At 30.6% G+C, this 17,227-nt stretch overlaps 1 protein-coding gene across 2 annotated transcripts; it reads right to left on the reverse strand.

Moving 5' to 3' along the window:
* Positions 1-3,882: 3,882 nt before the first annotated feature.
* Tip60 (Histone acetyltransferase Tip60) lies at positions 3,883-17,133 on the reverse strand. 2 transcript variants are annotated; one of them, XM_088234124.1, is made up of 11 exons: positions 16,998-17,133; positions 16,778-16,904; positions 15,313-15,507; positions 14,457-14,623; positions 13,445-13,603; positions 13,275-13,358; positions 12,285-12,609; positions 11,666-11,828; positions 10,104-10,212; positions 8,301-8,404; positions 3,883-4,510 (listed from the first exon to the last, which is right to left on the reverse strand). In XM_088234124.1, the coding sequence occupies exons 1-11, from the start codon at positions 17,040-17,042 to the stop codon at positions 4,504-4,506; spliced, it is 1,485 nt and encodes a 494-aa protein (XP_088090250.1). In that variant the 5' UTR covers positions 17,043-17,133; the 3' UTR covers positions 3,883-4,503. The 2 variants fall into 2 exon arrangements, with proteins under 2 accessions (XP_088090250.1, XP_088090251.1); XM_088234125.1 differs by lacking the exon at positions 3,883-4,510 and having other exon boundaries at positions 8,297-8,404.
* Positions 17,134-17,227: the final 94 nt, after the last annotated feature.

Genomic DNA, 17,227 nt, shown 5'->3' on the forward strand with positions numbered 1-17,227 from the left:
TATTTTTATAATGAATATTTTACTGCTCTGTCTTTACTGCTGTAGGTATAATGTTACAATCATTTTGCACTGTCGACATATAATTCTAAATTATATTATAATACATAAATAGCTTTGGTGTTTATAACAAAAATCTCGTGTCTCACATTGTAATAAAGGCACCCAAAAACAGCTTTCTAAATATAATTATTGGAATGAAATTTCAATGAAAGTCAAAGTTTTGATGTAAAGAGATGGCTGTCCAAGGCAAAAAGAGGCATATTGTAGTACAAAAGTAAAGTAAGTTACTTTAACAAATGCAACTGCAGGGTTCTATTTAGTTCATATGCATTTAGACAAAGGGAAATCTACGTAAACTATTTTAATTAAATTTGTTGACAACTGTGGTATCAAAAACGAGTAGAAAATAATAATTAAAGGCATAAGTGCTTTTGCCTTTCCACTTATGGAAAACAATGGTACCTACTGCAATAAAAAGCCATAACCAATAACGAAATGCGGCATTTATAATATAGAGTTGCTAGTGTAAAAAAATGTATGCTGTAGGTTTGATTTTTACTCATTTCTACTCCTTTTTGAAGGTTCTAAATAAAACAAAAATACATTATGGTTATAAAAGATCTCTATTAACAGTTTTTGTGTTGAAATTCTCCAACTATGGTTTCTCATTAAAATAATGCAAGGTACAAATTTATACATGTTAGTCAAATGCCACTTTTTGTCCTTTGACAGCCAAATGACCAAGTCATGAAAAGATTATCTAGTCTACTGACAATTGATTACCAGTGAGAAAAAAAGCATTTATATTTTAAAGGTCAGTTTAAAATGAGCATTACTTAATGATGGCTGTTTTATTCTAGTTGGCAGGAAATATTTTATATCCATGTTAGAATGTGGTTGTTCAGTAAGATATTTGGTCCAGCTTAAAATGAAAATCTTATTGTATTGGCATAACCATATTTGAAAATATATTTTTTTTAAACTATTATTACCAGCAAATAGCTTCCAATTCACTTCTATTAAGAATAAATGCCTAAAATTTTTACTTTTATAAATTTATTCAGTAACATGTTGCTGATAAAAGAAGTACAGTTTTCATATGGAAAGTATTCATTATAGTATGAACAGATTCATATAAAACATAAATCCAGAGTTATTATTTTTACAGTTATCTATTTAATTTGAATATACACATTGGTGCGATGAGTTATATTCAGATATTTGAAAAGGTCATTGTATCAAAATGATTGATGAAATAAATAATTTATTTAGCCAGTACAATGGCTATTGACGCATAGGAATATAATACTCAATATTATACAATGACCAAAAAATATATCACAAAACATATTGGCAGTACTGATATTAGACTTTTGGAGTTTTATTATGTGTTTTACTGTACAATCATCAATAATAAATCATGCATTTTTATTGATACATGCACTTATCAGTGACGTATAATTGAAAGTAGTTATACAGAAAGCAGCCAGCCATAGAAAAGTGAAACTGAGATAATAGCACATTTGTAAAAATAGTGAATAATCAAATCTACACAACAGTTGGAATGATAAACAATGATTACATTAGTTTTTTATAAATATTATTAACAAGAATCTTATTACGTATTTACCAGTTTTAATAACTTTTCAAGTACCGTAAGGTTTTTCTAGTGCTGTGGGTGTTTTTTGCAAATTGAGAAATGCCGTTTTTGTGATTAGCACTATTTTCAAAAGATTATTATTACAATTTTTTTTGTATGCAAGCGGCCTGGCTGTTTTTAGTAGAACTTAGAATTGACCTTCCTGCACCCGATAACATCAATATATCATTTTTCCGAAATTGTGGACTGGCTGCTTTCTGCATAACTACATTCAATTATAGACACGTTACAATTGCTTAATAGATGGCATTTCAATTGATGGGTGATTGCCTTCCTTTTCTTCATTCTCAATGGTCATGATCAGAGGTGACGCTACAAAGAATTCATAAACACAATCCAATTTATGGAAAAATGACATATTTTAAAAATAAATAAAAAAAGTGTTGTATCTATTCTAACAAGTTACACATAAATAAATCGTTGGCTGGAAGTAGGTGTTTTAACTGCATTTTACAAAAAAAATTCATGACGGTAGTTTAAAGGAAAATATTATAAAATAAAATTAATTTTTCAGTTTAAAATTTCTGCACAGCGTAAATAGTACGCTGGAGGACATGAATACATCAAAAACTAATTTTGGATAAAAATGTGACTTATAATAGTAATGTATCCAGCCAACGAAATATGAACCAAGGAAATCTCTTTCTCACATAACTGTTTTCATGGGTATCGTGGTTTGCTATAGTACCTATTTATTATATATTGGTTCTGACATATCTCTCACTATGGGAATTAATAAAATAAGACATACATATAATATATTCCTTACCATTCGAATATCTTATAAGCCTCATATTCTACGAAATCTAGAAAAAAAAACTTCAACAAATTACTAGACCTATAAGAGATGATAATGTATGATTGCATGGATCTTACAAAGAAAGTGTCTTTATTGCTACTTGCTACCAAATAAGTTTAGTGTGGAGGCATCTTTACTAAATCTATGCAATAATATATTTTTTTCCCAATGTAATAGGTACTTACTTTACCCAATTTCCCCCCTGTTGCCACACTTTATTTTTGCCATAATATTATAGTCAATTTATTTTAATAATGAAATTTTCTTTTATAAAAACGCATATTCAGTCAAATTTAAATATATATATATATAGATATATTACTACAAATTTATAAAAGCAGTTTTTCTGAATTGATTGATGTTTGCATTTTTAATAGTGGACTATGTAATTCATACCTAAATAAGAGATAATGCAGAACCTTTGATGCATATATTATTATACAGTGCTGGATCTAACAGGATGAAGCACTCTGTCACTCACTGAAATGGGATGAAAATATAAATGTTTGTAAATTGATACGAGCATATATTATTTTTCTTCTCTCCCTTGTAAGCACGTGCCTGGTTCTTCGTGACAACTGAATCTATAGCAGGCTCTTTTATTAAAACAACTAAAGCTTTACAACACAAAATATTGTCTTTGAAATGAAAAAAAAATATTTATGTCATGTTAAATAAAAAATGAAACAGATATTTACTCAAGCAATAAAGGTTTGAGAAACCATTTGGAAATTTTAAATATTGCCTTGATTAGAATAGCTTCAAATGTTTGGCCTTTAAATAATGTGATTCGGCTTTTTAATTATAAATTTATAAAGAGTACTTCTATTGGAATGTATCACTGAAAATTTATGAAACATTTTGGGAAAATAAATCATCCTAACCAATATTTTTTTTTATTTCTTACTGTTTTCCACGAGTGGAGGTGAGTACATTCATAGTGTAGTGGTTTCGCCAACCAAGCTTTAAGTCCCAGATTTGATTCCTGGGAAGGTTGACATGAAACTTCGATTGAACAAGATATCTTCATTTTTATTTGTAGTATTCTTTAATAACATGCATGCTTCCACTTTCTATTTTGTTGTATCCCAACTCAACACAGGGGTCTTGGCCTCATAGAGTTAGGGATACGTTATTCGTTTTTTGTAATGTGTAACTTTATATGAATAAAATGAATTAAAAAAAGGTTATTCTACACTGCATAGGCACTTGAAGTGTAAGGCTGATCACCTTACCTTCATGTCACAGATGATCGATATACACTGTATTTAGTGTACCATTGCACCATCAGGTGCAGACAACATGTATGATTAAGTTGAAAATGAAATACTGTTATGTCCAACTAATGATCTCATGCAATTATAGCCCAATAGTTTAGGCATGAATACATTTCGGGTACCTGTTAATAAATAAAACAGTGTAGTTTTGTACAATGTATTTATAATACAAATGAACATTAATCGTGAATGAATACAATACTATGGAAATGATATCTTCATTGGTTACAATGAAATAATCTTCTCCAATTGGCTGTTCACCCATGGACACCAACAAGGATACAAAATGCGGCTAAGTATAAGTTCAACATGAACCATAGAGATACCACAGTACACAATATTAATGCAGACTAAATGAGCATTATTTAATAATTAAAACGGATGCCGTTTAATATTTCAGTTTTGAGTTTGACATCACAAAACAGATAAATAAAGCCAGAAGCTAGACATTTCCTATGTACACAACATAAAGAGCTTTTCATTTGACTTTAGTGAAAATTATCTTAACATCCATTCAAGCGTTTTCGTTATATGTTATACATTTCAAATTCACATTCGACATTTATACTAGGTTATTGCGAGCAATCACGAGACAGAGGACATTCACAGGCACCAGAAATATAATTTTCTTGACATATTGTACGACAGTAATTATATAATATCAGGGGTATGATGGGAGTCATATATCCATCCGTATACAACTTGCGGAGGGAAAGCGCTTAATGAATGACAATCGTTACTTTAATTGACGATCATTGGGTATTCCTTTAGGCACTGAAGAGAAAACAAAAATATTTAAGACATGTGGTAACGTAATAAAAATACATTCAATAAGTACTGATACTTTGAAAAACTAACCCCTTTAAAACTGTGTTTTATTTAGTGACAAGCGTTGGATTTTACAGACATTTAATCTAAATATTGGGGATACAGAAATAAAAAAACCAGAATATTTTCAAAGATTGGTAATTCAATATACAGTGGAATCTAGATATTAGAATCCAGGATGATGTTATTAAATAAATAAAATTGGTTATTGTTATCATAATCAGTCAGTCCCAAAACCATCTACATAAATATAATCCGCATATTGTGATCAAACTTCGCCTAATTTTATTCCTTAAACAGAGAGATTTTAAATTTGCAGGAATTTCATTAACATAATCAAATTTTTCATAAATTTATATGAAAGATGACTTCATTCAGGAGTTGATTAACTCCAATAAAAGGCAAACAATTATCAATTAATTTAAAAAATAAAGGTATTTTTTTTTATCCTTCATAGTAATCACAGTAGGCGGATTCCACTGTATTTCATAATTATTGCTGACAATTTTCAATTTTATAATAATCAATAATGACACTTAATTTTACAGTGGACTCTTGGATTATGTAATATTAAGAGTATTTAGTTTTAATAACAATGAAATAGTTTTATCAAATAGGTTAATTCAAACAAATAGAGATAAATTTAATAATCCAGGTTAAAATGTGAAATTACAAAACAGATAACAAATTCATGTTTGCAAAAAATTAAAGGCAAAATATTGTTAAAAATAATAGAGAATTTACATAGAAGGCAGTCTGTTACATTAAACCGATTACATTGTCTACACACAGATCTACAAAACTAAACCAAATAATATAATACTGGATACAGGATACGCAAGGATGTTAAAATTACCAGGATATTGTGTTACATATTACCAAAACAATTGAAAAATATGGCATGACAGAGAAAGAGACACTACCCATTTCAAAATGGTCCATTCAATGTTTACGACAATACATAATCAAGAGAGATTATAATGATAATTTTAAAAAACCACAAATCAAAAAATGCAATGAGGAAGTTCAGTGCTGTAAAAAATGTTTTCTTACATGTGGTAAAAATTATAGAATATAATTGTACAACATCGTCGTCCTAACTTGTAAAACTCCTAAGTCCCAATTGGTTCAGAGGAGAGTAAAACAGTATTGAATTGAAGTGAAGTTTTTTTCCTATATTTAAAAAAAAAAAAATGCAACACTGTACGAATATACAGGTTTTGCACATATATAGGTTATTCGAAGTCCTACCAGAAAATGCCAAAATGTCATTTTTGACCATCTGTGGACTTAAAAATTTTACAAGTTAGAGTGACAATATGATTATATTGTCTTTTTGATTACACATAAAATGATCCATTATTATTATTATGGATAAGCTAAATGGCACCATTTTCGTAACATAAATAGAAGAAGGCTGTACAGTAGTCCCTCAGCAATCCGCACTCCAAAAACCAGGCAAGTGTCCAATTAGTGAAAACGGTGGATTACAGTAACATACATGCAAAATATTATAAAATTTTGAACAGATAATTTGTAGAAAGTTTTTATTGAGGAATTTATGTGAGAATTTGAATGTATGAGCTGCAGTCTGACAATTATTATTGTTTTCATCCTCAGAATCCAAGTCTATCGATATATTTGTGAGCTCGTCTTCAGTGAAGTGGCGCATATTCCTCAGAACTTTCTGATAATTCTTCTAAAATATTTCGATTTAGTTCTGAGTTTTCCGTCACCATCTGAATCAATTATTCTAAAGGAACTAAGTCGAGTCTATAGGCACAAGGTGGACTACTAAATTCGACATATGCAATACGGGAAAATTATAGAGCCTAATTTTGTGCTTTAATTTAGCAAAAATAATGGCGGATTATAGTAGTCGTCGGATAGTCGAGCGGTGGATTACTGAGAGAGAGAACTGTATTTATTATGATAAATAAATATTGTTCCAAGAATTATTCTTTGAAAAATGGATTGAATTTAATGAAATGGTTAGTGAAATTTTATACTCAATGCAAATAACAACTACATATTTATGTATGGCAAGCTTCTGCAATAATCTATAAGGACCAGTAACACCCTCTGTCGTCTTTGAGATTAAAAAAACATGGTATAAAATCTTTATTATTTTTTTATTAGTACTAAATTTACTGAAAAGTTATGTTATATACATACAATAAACAACTTTTGACTTTTATTTTATTGCAACAAAAATTATAGTGCGAGTTACAGTTGGGTGCAGGTCGAAATTACATGACTCAAGCTGGCCGTCAACAATGAGAACTGTCTTTGGCAAAGTCCATAGATGTTACAGAAATTATTTAAAATTTTTATAAAGAACCAACATTAGTACATTTAAAATTAGAATGAGGAAGTTCGGTTCTACGGGAAAGTAGATATAAAAATGTTTTATTACACGCGGTATTAAATTGTTTCACTGTATGGCGAAGTTTCTTGAAAATGTATCGAAAAATTCGTAAAAATGAATTACTTTGAAACGTGACAGGTTCTTGAGTAAACAATAATTAATGGATTATAATTATTTTGACAGCTACGGGGTTCTACTTTTCAATGTGATTACAAATCACCAATGAAATCTTGTGACCTCACGGGTGAGTATATTAAAAAATACAAAACTTAAAAAAATCATAGCGATGATAATACGAGTACAATGCATTAATAAAAAAAAAATGGTTTAGTTTGACTGTATCAATCTAAAAAAAATTTTTTTTTAAAAACCACTGAACATCTTCATTGTAACATTTACAATTTATTTACAAATAACCCTTAAGTCACGTAATCCTGACCTGCCGCTCCGATTGATTAAATATTTTAGAGACCAATGCATTATTCCAAAAACTATTCAGTGTTAAAAAGTCTGCAGAGTTTTTATGACTAGTTATACTATGCAAGAACAGAAATTATTGCAAAGGATTATTTTTATTTAAAGAAATGCAACACAATTTTTTTTGTGAGGATTTTCAAAAGCAAATTATGTTGCTAATAAAAAGCAAAAGCCTACAAAGCTCGAGTCTGGAATCTGATATGTTTATTACAACATTATGTCGCAGGTTTACTATATTCATGAAAAAATATTTATTAATTAGCGGTTTAAAGAACCGTTTACTTTTTTTTCTTGATAATTAATATATTATTGTAGAAAACAGGCCGAGAAAGAGTTTTTTTTAAAATGTAGTCAATAAAAATAAATACCATTTATTAAAAATACACAGGAACCTCGTATACACGGTTTTTTACACATTTTTTAAGTACAGTAAACCTAAAAATTTAGATGAGAATATTATACAGGATGTCTCAAGCAATGAAAGCGATATCGTACCAAATGTGCGTAAACAGGTACATCTATTGTCTGATAGTGAATAACCTTTGTTACGATTTTTTTAAAGTATTTTGTAATCATGTTATTTTTTTTAATACAATTAAGGCACAATAAATAGTTAACGATTTATATTCTCGAAATGGATTTTTATACAAGGAAACCTATCTATCGTGTAAAAAGAGGTTTTGGTGTATCCTGGTTTTATTTAAAAATTAAAATGGCACTCTTTGAATGGATGAATTTTAATCATAATATAAATTTGTTTATCAATATGCATAATTTTATTGAAATAAATTTATGATATTGTTGGTCATAAAAACATTGTACATATAATTTTCATAAACGGAGCGAATGTTTTAAAAATTATGTTAAAAAAACTGATAAGGGAAAACTTACCACTTCGCTCTTTTAGACCAGTCTTTGGGTGTCCAGTGAAGGCATTTAGAATCAATTCTAACTACCCTTTTCTCCATTGCTTTTTCATGGGCATCTACTGTCTCCTAAGTAAATAAATATATAAAATTATAATAATAACAAAATTATTTATTTTTAATTCTGGAAGAACAATGAGGAAGTTCAGTGCGATTTTTATATATTTTTTATTTGTTAATATACTATTGACAGGTTGTCTTCTTTCATACGATCACTGAATTAAATTCAATTATAAACACCTCTCTCCCGCTTCCACTCCCACCAAGTCTACTATATACGATTGTGTTTTTCTACTTTCTTTTATAATAATTTTCTATGCATAAATATGTCCTTAAAAATGCCCATTGGGGGTATATATAAATAAATATATAAAAAATATTTAAAAAGTCATATATCGTATTATCCGCGCTATGATTTTTCAAAGTTTTGCATTTCTGAAATAACTGCGCGTGTGACGTCAGAGGTTCTCTTCCGCTTATTCTGGATCAGTTCTGCCCATTGGCCTGTTGCAATGAGCATACCAGAAATCATCCATAACTCTCTTATCGTTGGTTGATTCATATGAACTAGTGACATCGTTCGAAGCATGTAGTTTGTTTTTATTAAAATATTTTATTTTTTTTGTACATTTTCAAGAAACTTCGCTGAACAATTTAATGCTCTAATTTTTAGAGGGTGCAAGAAAACATTTATTGTATCTAATTTCCCGTAGGGCTGAAATTCCTCTTTTTGATGAGATTTAATTTAATTTGATTTAATTTAATGCTTTTTTAGAAGGAAATCAAACTTAAAATAAACTTTTTTTATTTTTTTTATTAAAAAAATTAAATATTAGCGATCTTATAATTTACCCAAATATTTCAATTTTGGTGGCCATTTTCAACGAGTTGTAAATAATTCACTATTAGAAAATGGAAATCAAGTTGGGGTAGAGTGGGGTTCGAACCTCGGACCTCTGACCCGTGAGTCCGCGCACTAGCCATGGGACCACAACCCGATTGAACTTAATGTTACATGATTTTATTTACAAGCATTTTACTACTACAATGGAATCAGTCTATTGCGATCACTATTGGAACTTTTGATAGCAATAACCGGTTGATAACATTAAGCACAGGATAAAAAAATCTCTTTCAATCTATGCTTTCATTGGAAATTTCTATACACGCTCTATTTTTTAAGATTTTGCATAAAAGGTTGGAAAATCATTAAGTACACAGCTGCATTTCGTTGATGCACTTATTAAAGCGGTCTTAAATTATCCAAATAAATAAAATCCAGACAATTTTTATCCTTTTTTTCTTACGTACCTATTTCTTATTGACTAAGAATTACATTGTCGGACCCTTATGTTTAGAAAGTTTCGAACAATAGGATTAATTTGTGTATTCATATCTACGTATAATAATTATAAGTAACAACAATAGGCGAAGTTTGATCACAATATGCGGATTATTTGTGTATACATATACGGTTTTGGAACTGTGATAACAATAACCGATTGATACATTATATGTGAATCTAATTTCCGGATTCTGCTGTATTTTGTATGTGATGAGATTACATGGCACATTAAATTTGATGCTTTTCCCATCGTCGAGTTAAATTATTTTATAAACAAATTGGTCCGGCGGTTCTCTTATCTTTCATAAAAAACAAAAAAAATATTGAGGTCTTTAAAAAAAAAAACATTTGTTGAATCTACTATAACTACATAACCGCTATTTTACAAAGGAGAAATGAAAAGCAATTTTAAGGTATACTTACTTTATTTACTGATATAATGTATTGTCCTTTGTAATAATTTATTAGATTGAGATTTTGTAATGTGGATATTACATCTTCCTTTTTAATACTGGTCATTTCACATATTTCACTGTAAAACAAAAAGATTATTAAAATATTTCAAATCAATTGAAATGCACTATATTAGGAACTGGATCTACCTCAAAGTCACTAAGAGGTCGGATTGTTTCAAAAAATCTAGTGATGGGCCACACAAGTTTAAAAATGATTCTAATGTAGGCTTTGAAAGAAATTGCAATATAGCAATATTTCCTGATTTTCAATTTTAAATAATGTTAAAATTTTCTCAGTATAAGAGTAATAAATAAAAAAATTTTTTTTTACAAAATTAAAAGAATTTAATAATAAAATAAAGTAGCATTGTGGGTCACATAAAAAAAGATTTGCGGGCTCATTTCTTTTGATTTAAAGCAGGATTAAAAAAATCATTTAAAGATTTTGACATTGACTGAATACATTATATTAAATGTTATTTTTTTGTCATAGAACTTTCGATTGATAACTGTCTCTAGTCAAAGTAATACAATTTTTTTAAACATTTGTACTCTATAACAACACTTAAACTAGTAATGAAAAGTCTAACACTTGAAAAACGATTGTAAATTGTGGAAATTTACTTTTAAATCGTGTTCACTTTATCAAATGTATAGGGCTTTTAAAAAAAACTACAAATTACTGCGTGACAAGTTTGGTGACAACATTATCTCCAGAAATGTTCCTATATTTGTCCCCACGATCCTGTGATTTAACGCTATTGGATTATATTAAGTCCACGGTCTATGAAAACAAACAAACATCTCTTAAAGCATTGGACGCCAATATGACACAGACCATTTTTGAAAAAATGGCTATAAATTGGACGGACAGAATGCATTACATAACTGTTAATCATAAAGAACATTATATAAATTTGTTGGATATCATTCATTCTTTCGAACACTATAAAAAAAACTCATTCTAACAAATATTTTATTACTATACTTTAATTCAAAGTTATATTACTCTTAAAATAAACACCTATTTATAATACATTATTTAAAATACTGAATCAAGAAAACTTTACAAAGTACTGACATTTTATTAACCCTTTTCTTGGCAATCGATCCTATGGGATACATATGATTTAATTTTTTCTCATGACCTAAATCGGGTTGTGGTCTTGTGGCTAGTCTCGTGGGCTCATGGATCAAAGGTCTGAGGTTCACACCCCGCTCTACAACAACTTGATTTGTATTTTCTAATAGTGAGTTATTTACAACTCGTTGAAAACGGCCACCAAAATCGAAATATATTTGGGTCAATTGTAATTGTAATTTTTAAAAAAACACGAGTAAAATAGCAGCCGGTTAAAATTGCTTTACCATATTTTTGTTTGGTATTCCGAAGCCTTTTCAGCCATAAAATATGCAAAAAAAATGTTTTTTCTAGTAAGGATAAGGAAAAACACAGTAAATGGCCTTACAATTGCATCATAAAAATCAGAGAAAACAAGTTCAGTGATAGATATAGGTTTGAAGACTTACTTGATTGTAATAAGGGGTTTTTCATTTTCCCCGACTGGTTTGATCGTTGTTAATATGTCTAAAATAGTTTGAGCCCAATAACTTCGGTATGATAAAAGGCCGAGATCGGACAGTGGTTTCTCAGGAGATCCTGTTTTACCTTCAAACTTTGATAATTCGTAACCTGAAAAAGATTAAATTAGTAAAATAACAGACGCCAATCTATAGTTATAGATTGGCATATAAAGTCAAATACCGAGGGTAAGATGTTAAAAATACATATTGTAGTAAAAAAAATAAATTAAATAAATAAAAGTTGAGATCTTAGGCATGGAGGCAAAACAAACATGACATTTAAACACTCCATTGTTAATAATATTCGATTGATATATATTGAAAAAATACATAAGTAGGGTTATGTTTATATTTTAACAAAGAAAAAATCTACCATAACAATAACAAAAACACAAAACATAGACAATGTAGGAAATAATATGAAATAATTTTTACGCCTCAAAAAAACGTGCTTGATAAAGGATTTGATTTGAAAAAGTCTGATTTCATCTTCGTCTAAAAAATATATTGATTTAAAAATTAAACATTAAGTTTAAAGTTCCAGAAATGCTCTAAAAATACTTACTAAATTCAATTAATAATTTTCCATATCCCTTGCGTTGATATGGCGGTAATGTTAATATACAAGCTACATTATAATCTTCAGTACTCTCTTTCTCCTTGGAGAAGTAGCCAACAATATGGAACCCCCGAGGATCAAATTCAGTCATGACATAGAAGAGGAATGGATCTGTGTCGTAGTAAAGCGTTTTGTGGTCTAAGAACAATTTGGCTAATAAACATAAGTTTTGGGCGTAGCTTTTATTCTTTCTCCCGTCAATTTCAAAGAATGATATACTACCCTTACGGTATATTTCATTACCAGGCGGGTGTCTTAGATTGCATTTTACCTGAAATTATTAAAAACATTATTCAGATGTCATACAATAGACATTTTCTATGTTGCATAAATGTCTAGATCCACGCAGTATGCAAGCCTGAGACACGCACCATCGACGAAGTCGAGAAAGGGGTGCGGCGTTTGTTTGGACATGTAGAGCAAAAGAACAGCTAAAAAGGTTTACGATGCAAACATTGATGGATGCATAAAATGAGGAAGACCAAAATACGTGACATGACCAAATCCGACCAATATATGAAGATGGATAAAATCAGTGCGATGGTTTGATTGAAATGATACATCCCGTAATGAGTCATGACAATTAAATTATGTATTTAAAAAAATATATGTTTTAAAATAGCTTTGTGATGTAATGAAATAATATTTAGATTCTATAAAAATACAGCCAAATGTCGCCTTAGCCAAAATGGTGCTATATAAATTATTTAATAAAATAATTAACATTTAAAGCACAAGTGACCTCACGCCTGGAGGTTTCAGTCATTTGATAATAAAAAGAGTTTTGTGATATTCAGCAAAACTCAAAATTGCAAGCGTTGATGGGTGAAAATTTCATGAAAGATAGATTTTTAGTGTCCTAAAAACTATTTGATGGATACCGACTGACAATTTGGGACATTGACTAATTATATATAGACAAATAGATTAACTTACCAAATGTCTCTCTAAGCACTTTTTACTTTTTCTATACTTTAGACAAAATTCACATATATAAATGCATTGTAAGTGTACCATTTCCTAGAAAAAAAAATACAAAAAAATTGTAATCTTTCGATATTCAGCGGCATTGGTGCAATTCAATTAAAACATTGGCTGAAATATACCTGTGGATACGGTGCAAAATACCATGGTTTAATTTTATGTTTTCCTAATTCAATCATTTCTACATTCTTCATTCGTGTGACTACATCATCGTGTCCATGTGCTGTCATACTTCCAGACTGTCTCGGTCTTACTGGAGCTTCACCACCATCCATCGAATCCTGGAATAAACATTGAATTATTAAATAAAAATGCATAAAAAACAAGAAGTGTCTAGATATATAAATAATGTGATGTGAATGGAAAGTGCATTTGTGTATCAATTGCAGCAGACTACAATGATTGGTATATTATTCCAGAAGTTTTTCTTATGGATGATAGTATACACATACGGATATTTGGGTTAAGTTGATAGTATTAGTATTTTATTTCATAAAAATTATTCCAAAAAATTTGAACAGCAAAGAAAAAATGTAGACAGTTGATAGGTGTGGAATACGAGTTCATTCTTGAATCTTTTGTCTCTATCGGTCTTTTTTCTCAATAATCCCACGTTGCAAATAATTGAAAGTGTATGGACATACATCATAAGGCATCACAAAAAACTTCTGTTGAATTGATTCATAAGAGGGACACGTCAATGTCATCTATGGATAGTTGGTGTAAACATATGCAAAATAAAACATAGTTTTTTAAAAAAAATTAGCCAAACTATTTTTTTATAGAAAAATGAATATTTGTATTCTTATGGTTTCCCCAAATATTTCATTTTGAAGGCCATTTTCAACGAGTTGTAAATAACTCACTATTAGAAAATGGGAATCAAGTTGGGGTAGAGTGGGATTCGAACCACGGACCTTTAAGCTGTGAGTCCGAGATGCTAGCCACGGGATCACAACCCGATTCATACTATACTGCTACTAACTACATATAATTTTTATTTTTTTTTCTCAAAAACTGTTGTGGTTGTTTTAATAAATCATATAGTTTCATGATTAACAGGCAGTTTAAGACACAACGCTGAATTTGAAGATATTAATTGGAAAAATAGTAATTTCTTATAACAATACTAACTTCACTTTCTAGAACGGTGGCTTTTCTTTTTCTGTTCATCTTTTTATGAAGTGCAGCAGCCAGCACCGCTCCTCCATTCACCAGCTCTGCAGCAGCCAGGGGACTTGCTGGCCGGGAAGGTTCTGCTGTCTTTTCTGTTTCTGCAGGTGTACCCAAAGGAAGGTTTCCTGGAATATTACTCATTTTAGAAAAGCCGATTTATAAAATGACTAAAAAGTTATCGATCTCACGTTTAAATGGTTCAAAATATTAAAATTGTTAAAGATGCTGGATCAATCTCATCAGGACTGCGGCAGGCCCTTTAGAGACTGGAGCCAGTTGAGGGACAACTATAGGAGTAGCTGAAAAAGTTGCAGAGGAAAACATAGTTTGGAAAGGCTAGTGCTGGTCGGTGGCATCAAGTAAAAAAGTGGTAGAAGAAAGAGCACCAACATGCTAGACCGACCAGGCCATCAGGTACTTTAGTGACGACAGGGCAAAAATCACCATTCTTTAAGCGTTGAAACCACTCACGGCACGTTCTCTCACTAATAGCGGCCTCACCATAAGTATTTCAGAGCATTCAACGAGCCTAAGCCGCTTTATATTGAAGAAGAAAATTAAAGCCTCCCACAAATGTCGAGAATTTGGCTTGTAAAATGACATTTTCAACAGAGAATAACTTTACAAATTGACTATGTTTCTATGAGGTTATGTTGACAGATGCCCAAGTTTGTTGCGTGACGTGTATGATCTATTTTTTTCAACAACTGCTTACCGCTAAAGTGATCTACAGGAAAACGGCGGAAGCAAAGTTGTACACCTAATAAAATATCACATTGCAATAATAATGGACGATCAATTAATATGTATTTACCTATGATGGGAACACTAGAGATGGGTGCCAGGGCTGCCGCCACAGCGCCTGTGCCGATGAGGGCTTTCTTGGGGGTGCAAGTCCCAGTGGCGGCCCCCCCTGTGACAGCACCACCGGCCCCCGGGGGCCGAGGGAACTGGACCTTGCGGGTGTCCAGCCATGATTCCACCACCCATTCGTCCAATCGCTTATTGACTGAAAAATATCATTTAAAATTATTTAGGCATTATTTCCTTATCCACCCTCAAGTAGTATACGTTTCGTAAGTTCTCTGAATCCTATAGAATTATTTTATTCAATTATTATTACACTATCCGCTTTCCTATCGCGCATAGGGCACTGCATTGGAACTCCAATTGTAGCGTATCGGGATCATTGTTGGTTATGACTGTTTTATCAGTGGTGCAATATTTATTTATTTATTTATTAACGCCCAAAGGGTTGTTACACAGAAGGTAAGATAATCAGTCTCACGATTTATTATATGATTGCAAATACGATCTTCATCAGTATGTATCGAGACATTAGATGGCATGTTTATCTCTCTCAACCAAGGTACTATAAGCATTGATAAAGTTATGAGTACTAAATTTAACACTGATATGAAATTTTGCAGTTTGCATGGATAAGCCCTACGTTAAAACTAAAACATTTGTGGATATGGTAGGATAAGGTATTGTGTCTCTATAAAAAAAAACAGCCAGCAACAAAAGTGTCCTAGTATGTTAGTCAAATAAGATTTACTTCAAACCATCAACTACGGTCCAATCGGAAGTAAATTATTTAAAAAAAAAGGAAATTAAGTTTTGAGTCCATATGAATGGATCCTATGAGAAGAGTGTTCGTGTACATTTAAAAAAAAACAAGGACGATTCAAACACAGGACTATTTTTAACTTCATCTTTAATATAAAACACAGAAACATTATTTTGATTCTTCAAATAATACTCGATACATTTTAAATGAATCATTTGCCATAACTATTCTTCGTAAAATAGCTACAAATTAGAAAGAGATATGTGAATATTGTTTTATAGATTTTAACTCTTTCAAAATTTTCAACTGAATACTTTTCTTAAAATTGGTAAACAAACAAGAAGTTCAGGATATATCTGTTTTAAAACACTTATTGAAAACATCAAATACACCAAGGTTAGTACATTTATATGAATGCACGTGTAGTAATAATAATTGTATCACAACAAACATGCATGATAAGTCATATTAAGTTCATAAAGTATGTAAACAATTTTGTTGTGTGAATGTCAAATAAATGTTATTTTAATTTTACGAATAAGAAGTGCCTTTTAGAAACAAGGAAATTTCGTAGTTTTATCGTGAATGTAAGACAAACTATATGCATTAGCAATTGTAATGTCATTAAATAAAATATTTTTGGCTCTTGGCGCCAATTCAAATTTGTTACACATTGTAGTTCACAAGTATGAAAGGAAGGTGGACTTACAGTCAACATAGTGGACATAATAAACCCTTTGTCCTCTGATATCTTTAATACTTATTATTTCAGCTAATGGCCAGTCATTTCCACCTTGCATGCGCACCGGCAAACGACAGCCTTCTACGAGGGATGACTGGAACAACGACAACAAAGTATAGGTTAGGTCGACAAAGTGTTTATAATAAATTCAAAACATCCGTAGGGCATGATAAAACAAATTAAATACCGCTGAATCACAAATTGCGGTTGCTTCGTCTTCATTTTCAAGCATTTTACTAAAAATATAACACGATAGCACCGCCGAAAGACCGCAGCGACGCCCGTAAACAATAAACTAATCCAGAGACAACAATTTCGGGCATAGATACAAACCCAAAGAGCATAGATATTTGAACTTCTTTGTGGGTAAGAACTGAGTGAATTTTTGATACAAAACGTTCTTGATTCAAAATAAAT

This window comes from Micrasema longulum, unplaced genomic scaffold (genome assembly GCF_059751315.1).
Source record: "Micrasema longulum isolate JH-2025_06_02 unplaced genomic scaffold, ASM5975131v1 h1tg001206l, whole genome shotgun sequence".
Lineage (NCBI taxonomy): Eukaryota > Metazoa > Arthropoda > Insecta > Trichoptera > Brachycentridae > Micrasema > Micrasema longulum.

Bases quoted from the DNA above. Each gene is read 5' to 3' on its own strand.
- Tip60 (XM_088234124.1), bottom strand. From the start codon at position 17,042: ATGCTTGAAAATGAAGACGAAGCAACCGCAATTTGTGATTCAGCG. The intron at 15,508-16,777 runs GTAAGTCCACCT...GATATTTTTCAG, and splicing joins TTATGTCCACTATGTTGACT to TCAATAAGCGATTGGACGAA. The intron at 10,213-11,665 runs GTAAGTCTTCAA...TTTGTTTTACAG, and splicing joins AAACCCCTTATTACAATCAA to TGAAATATGTGAAATGACCA.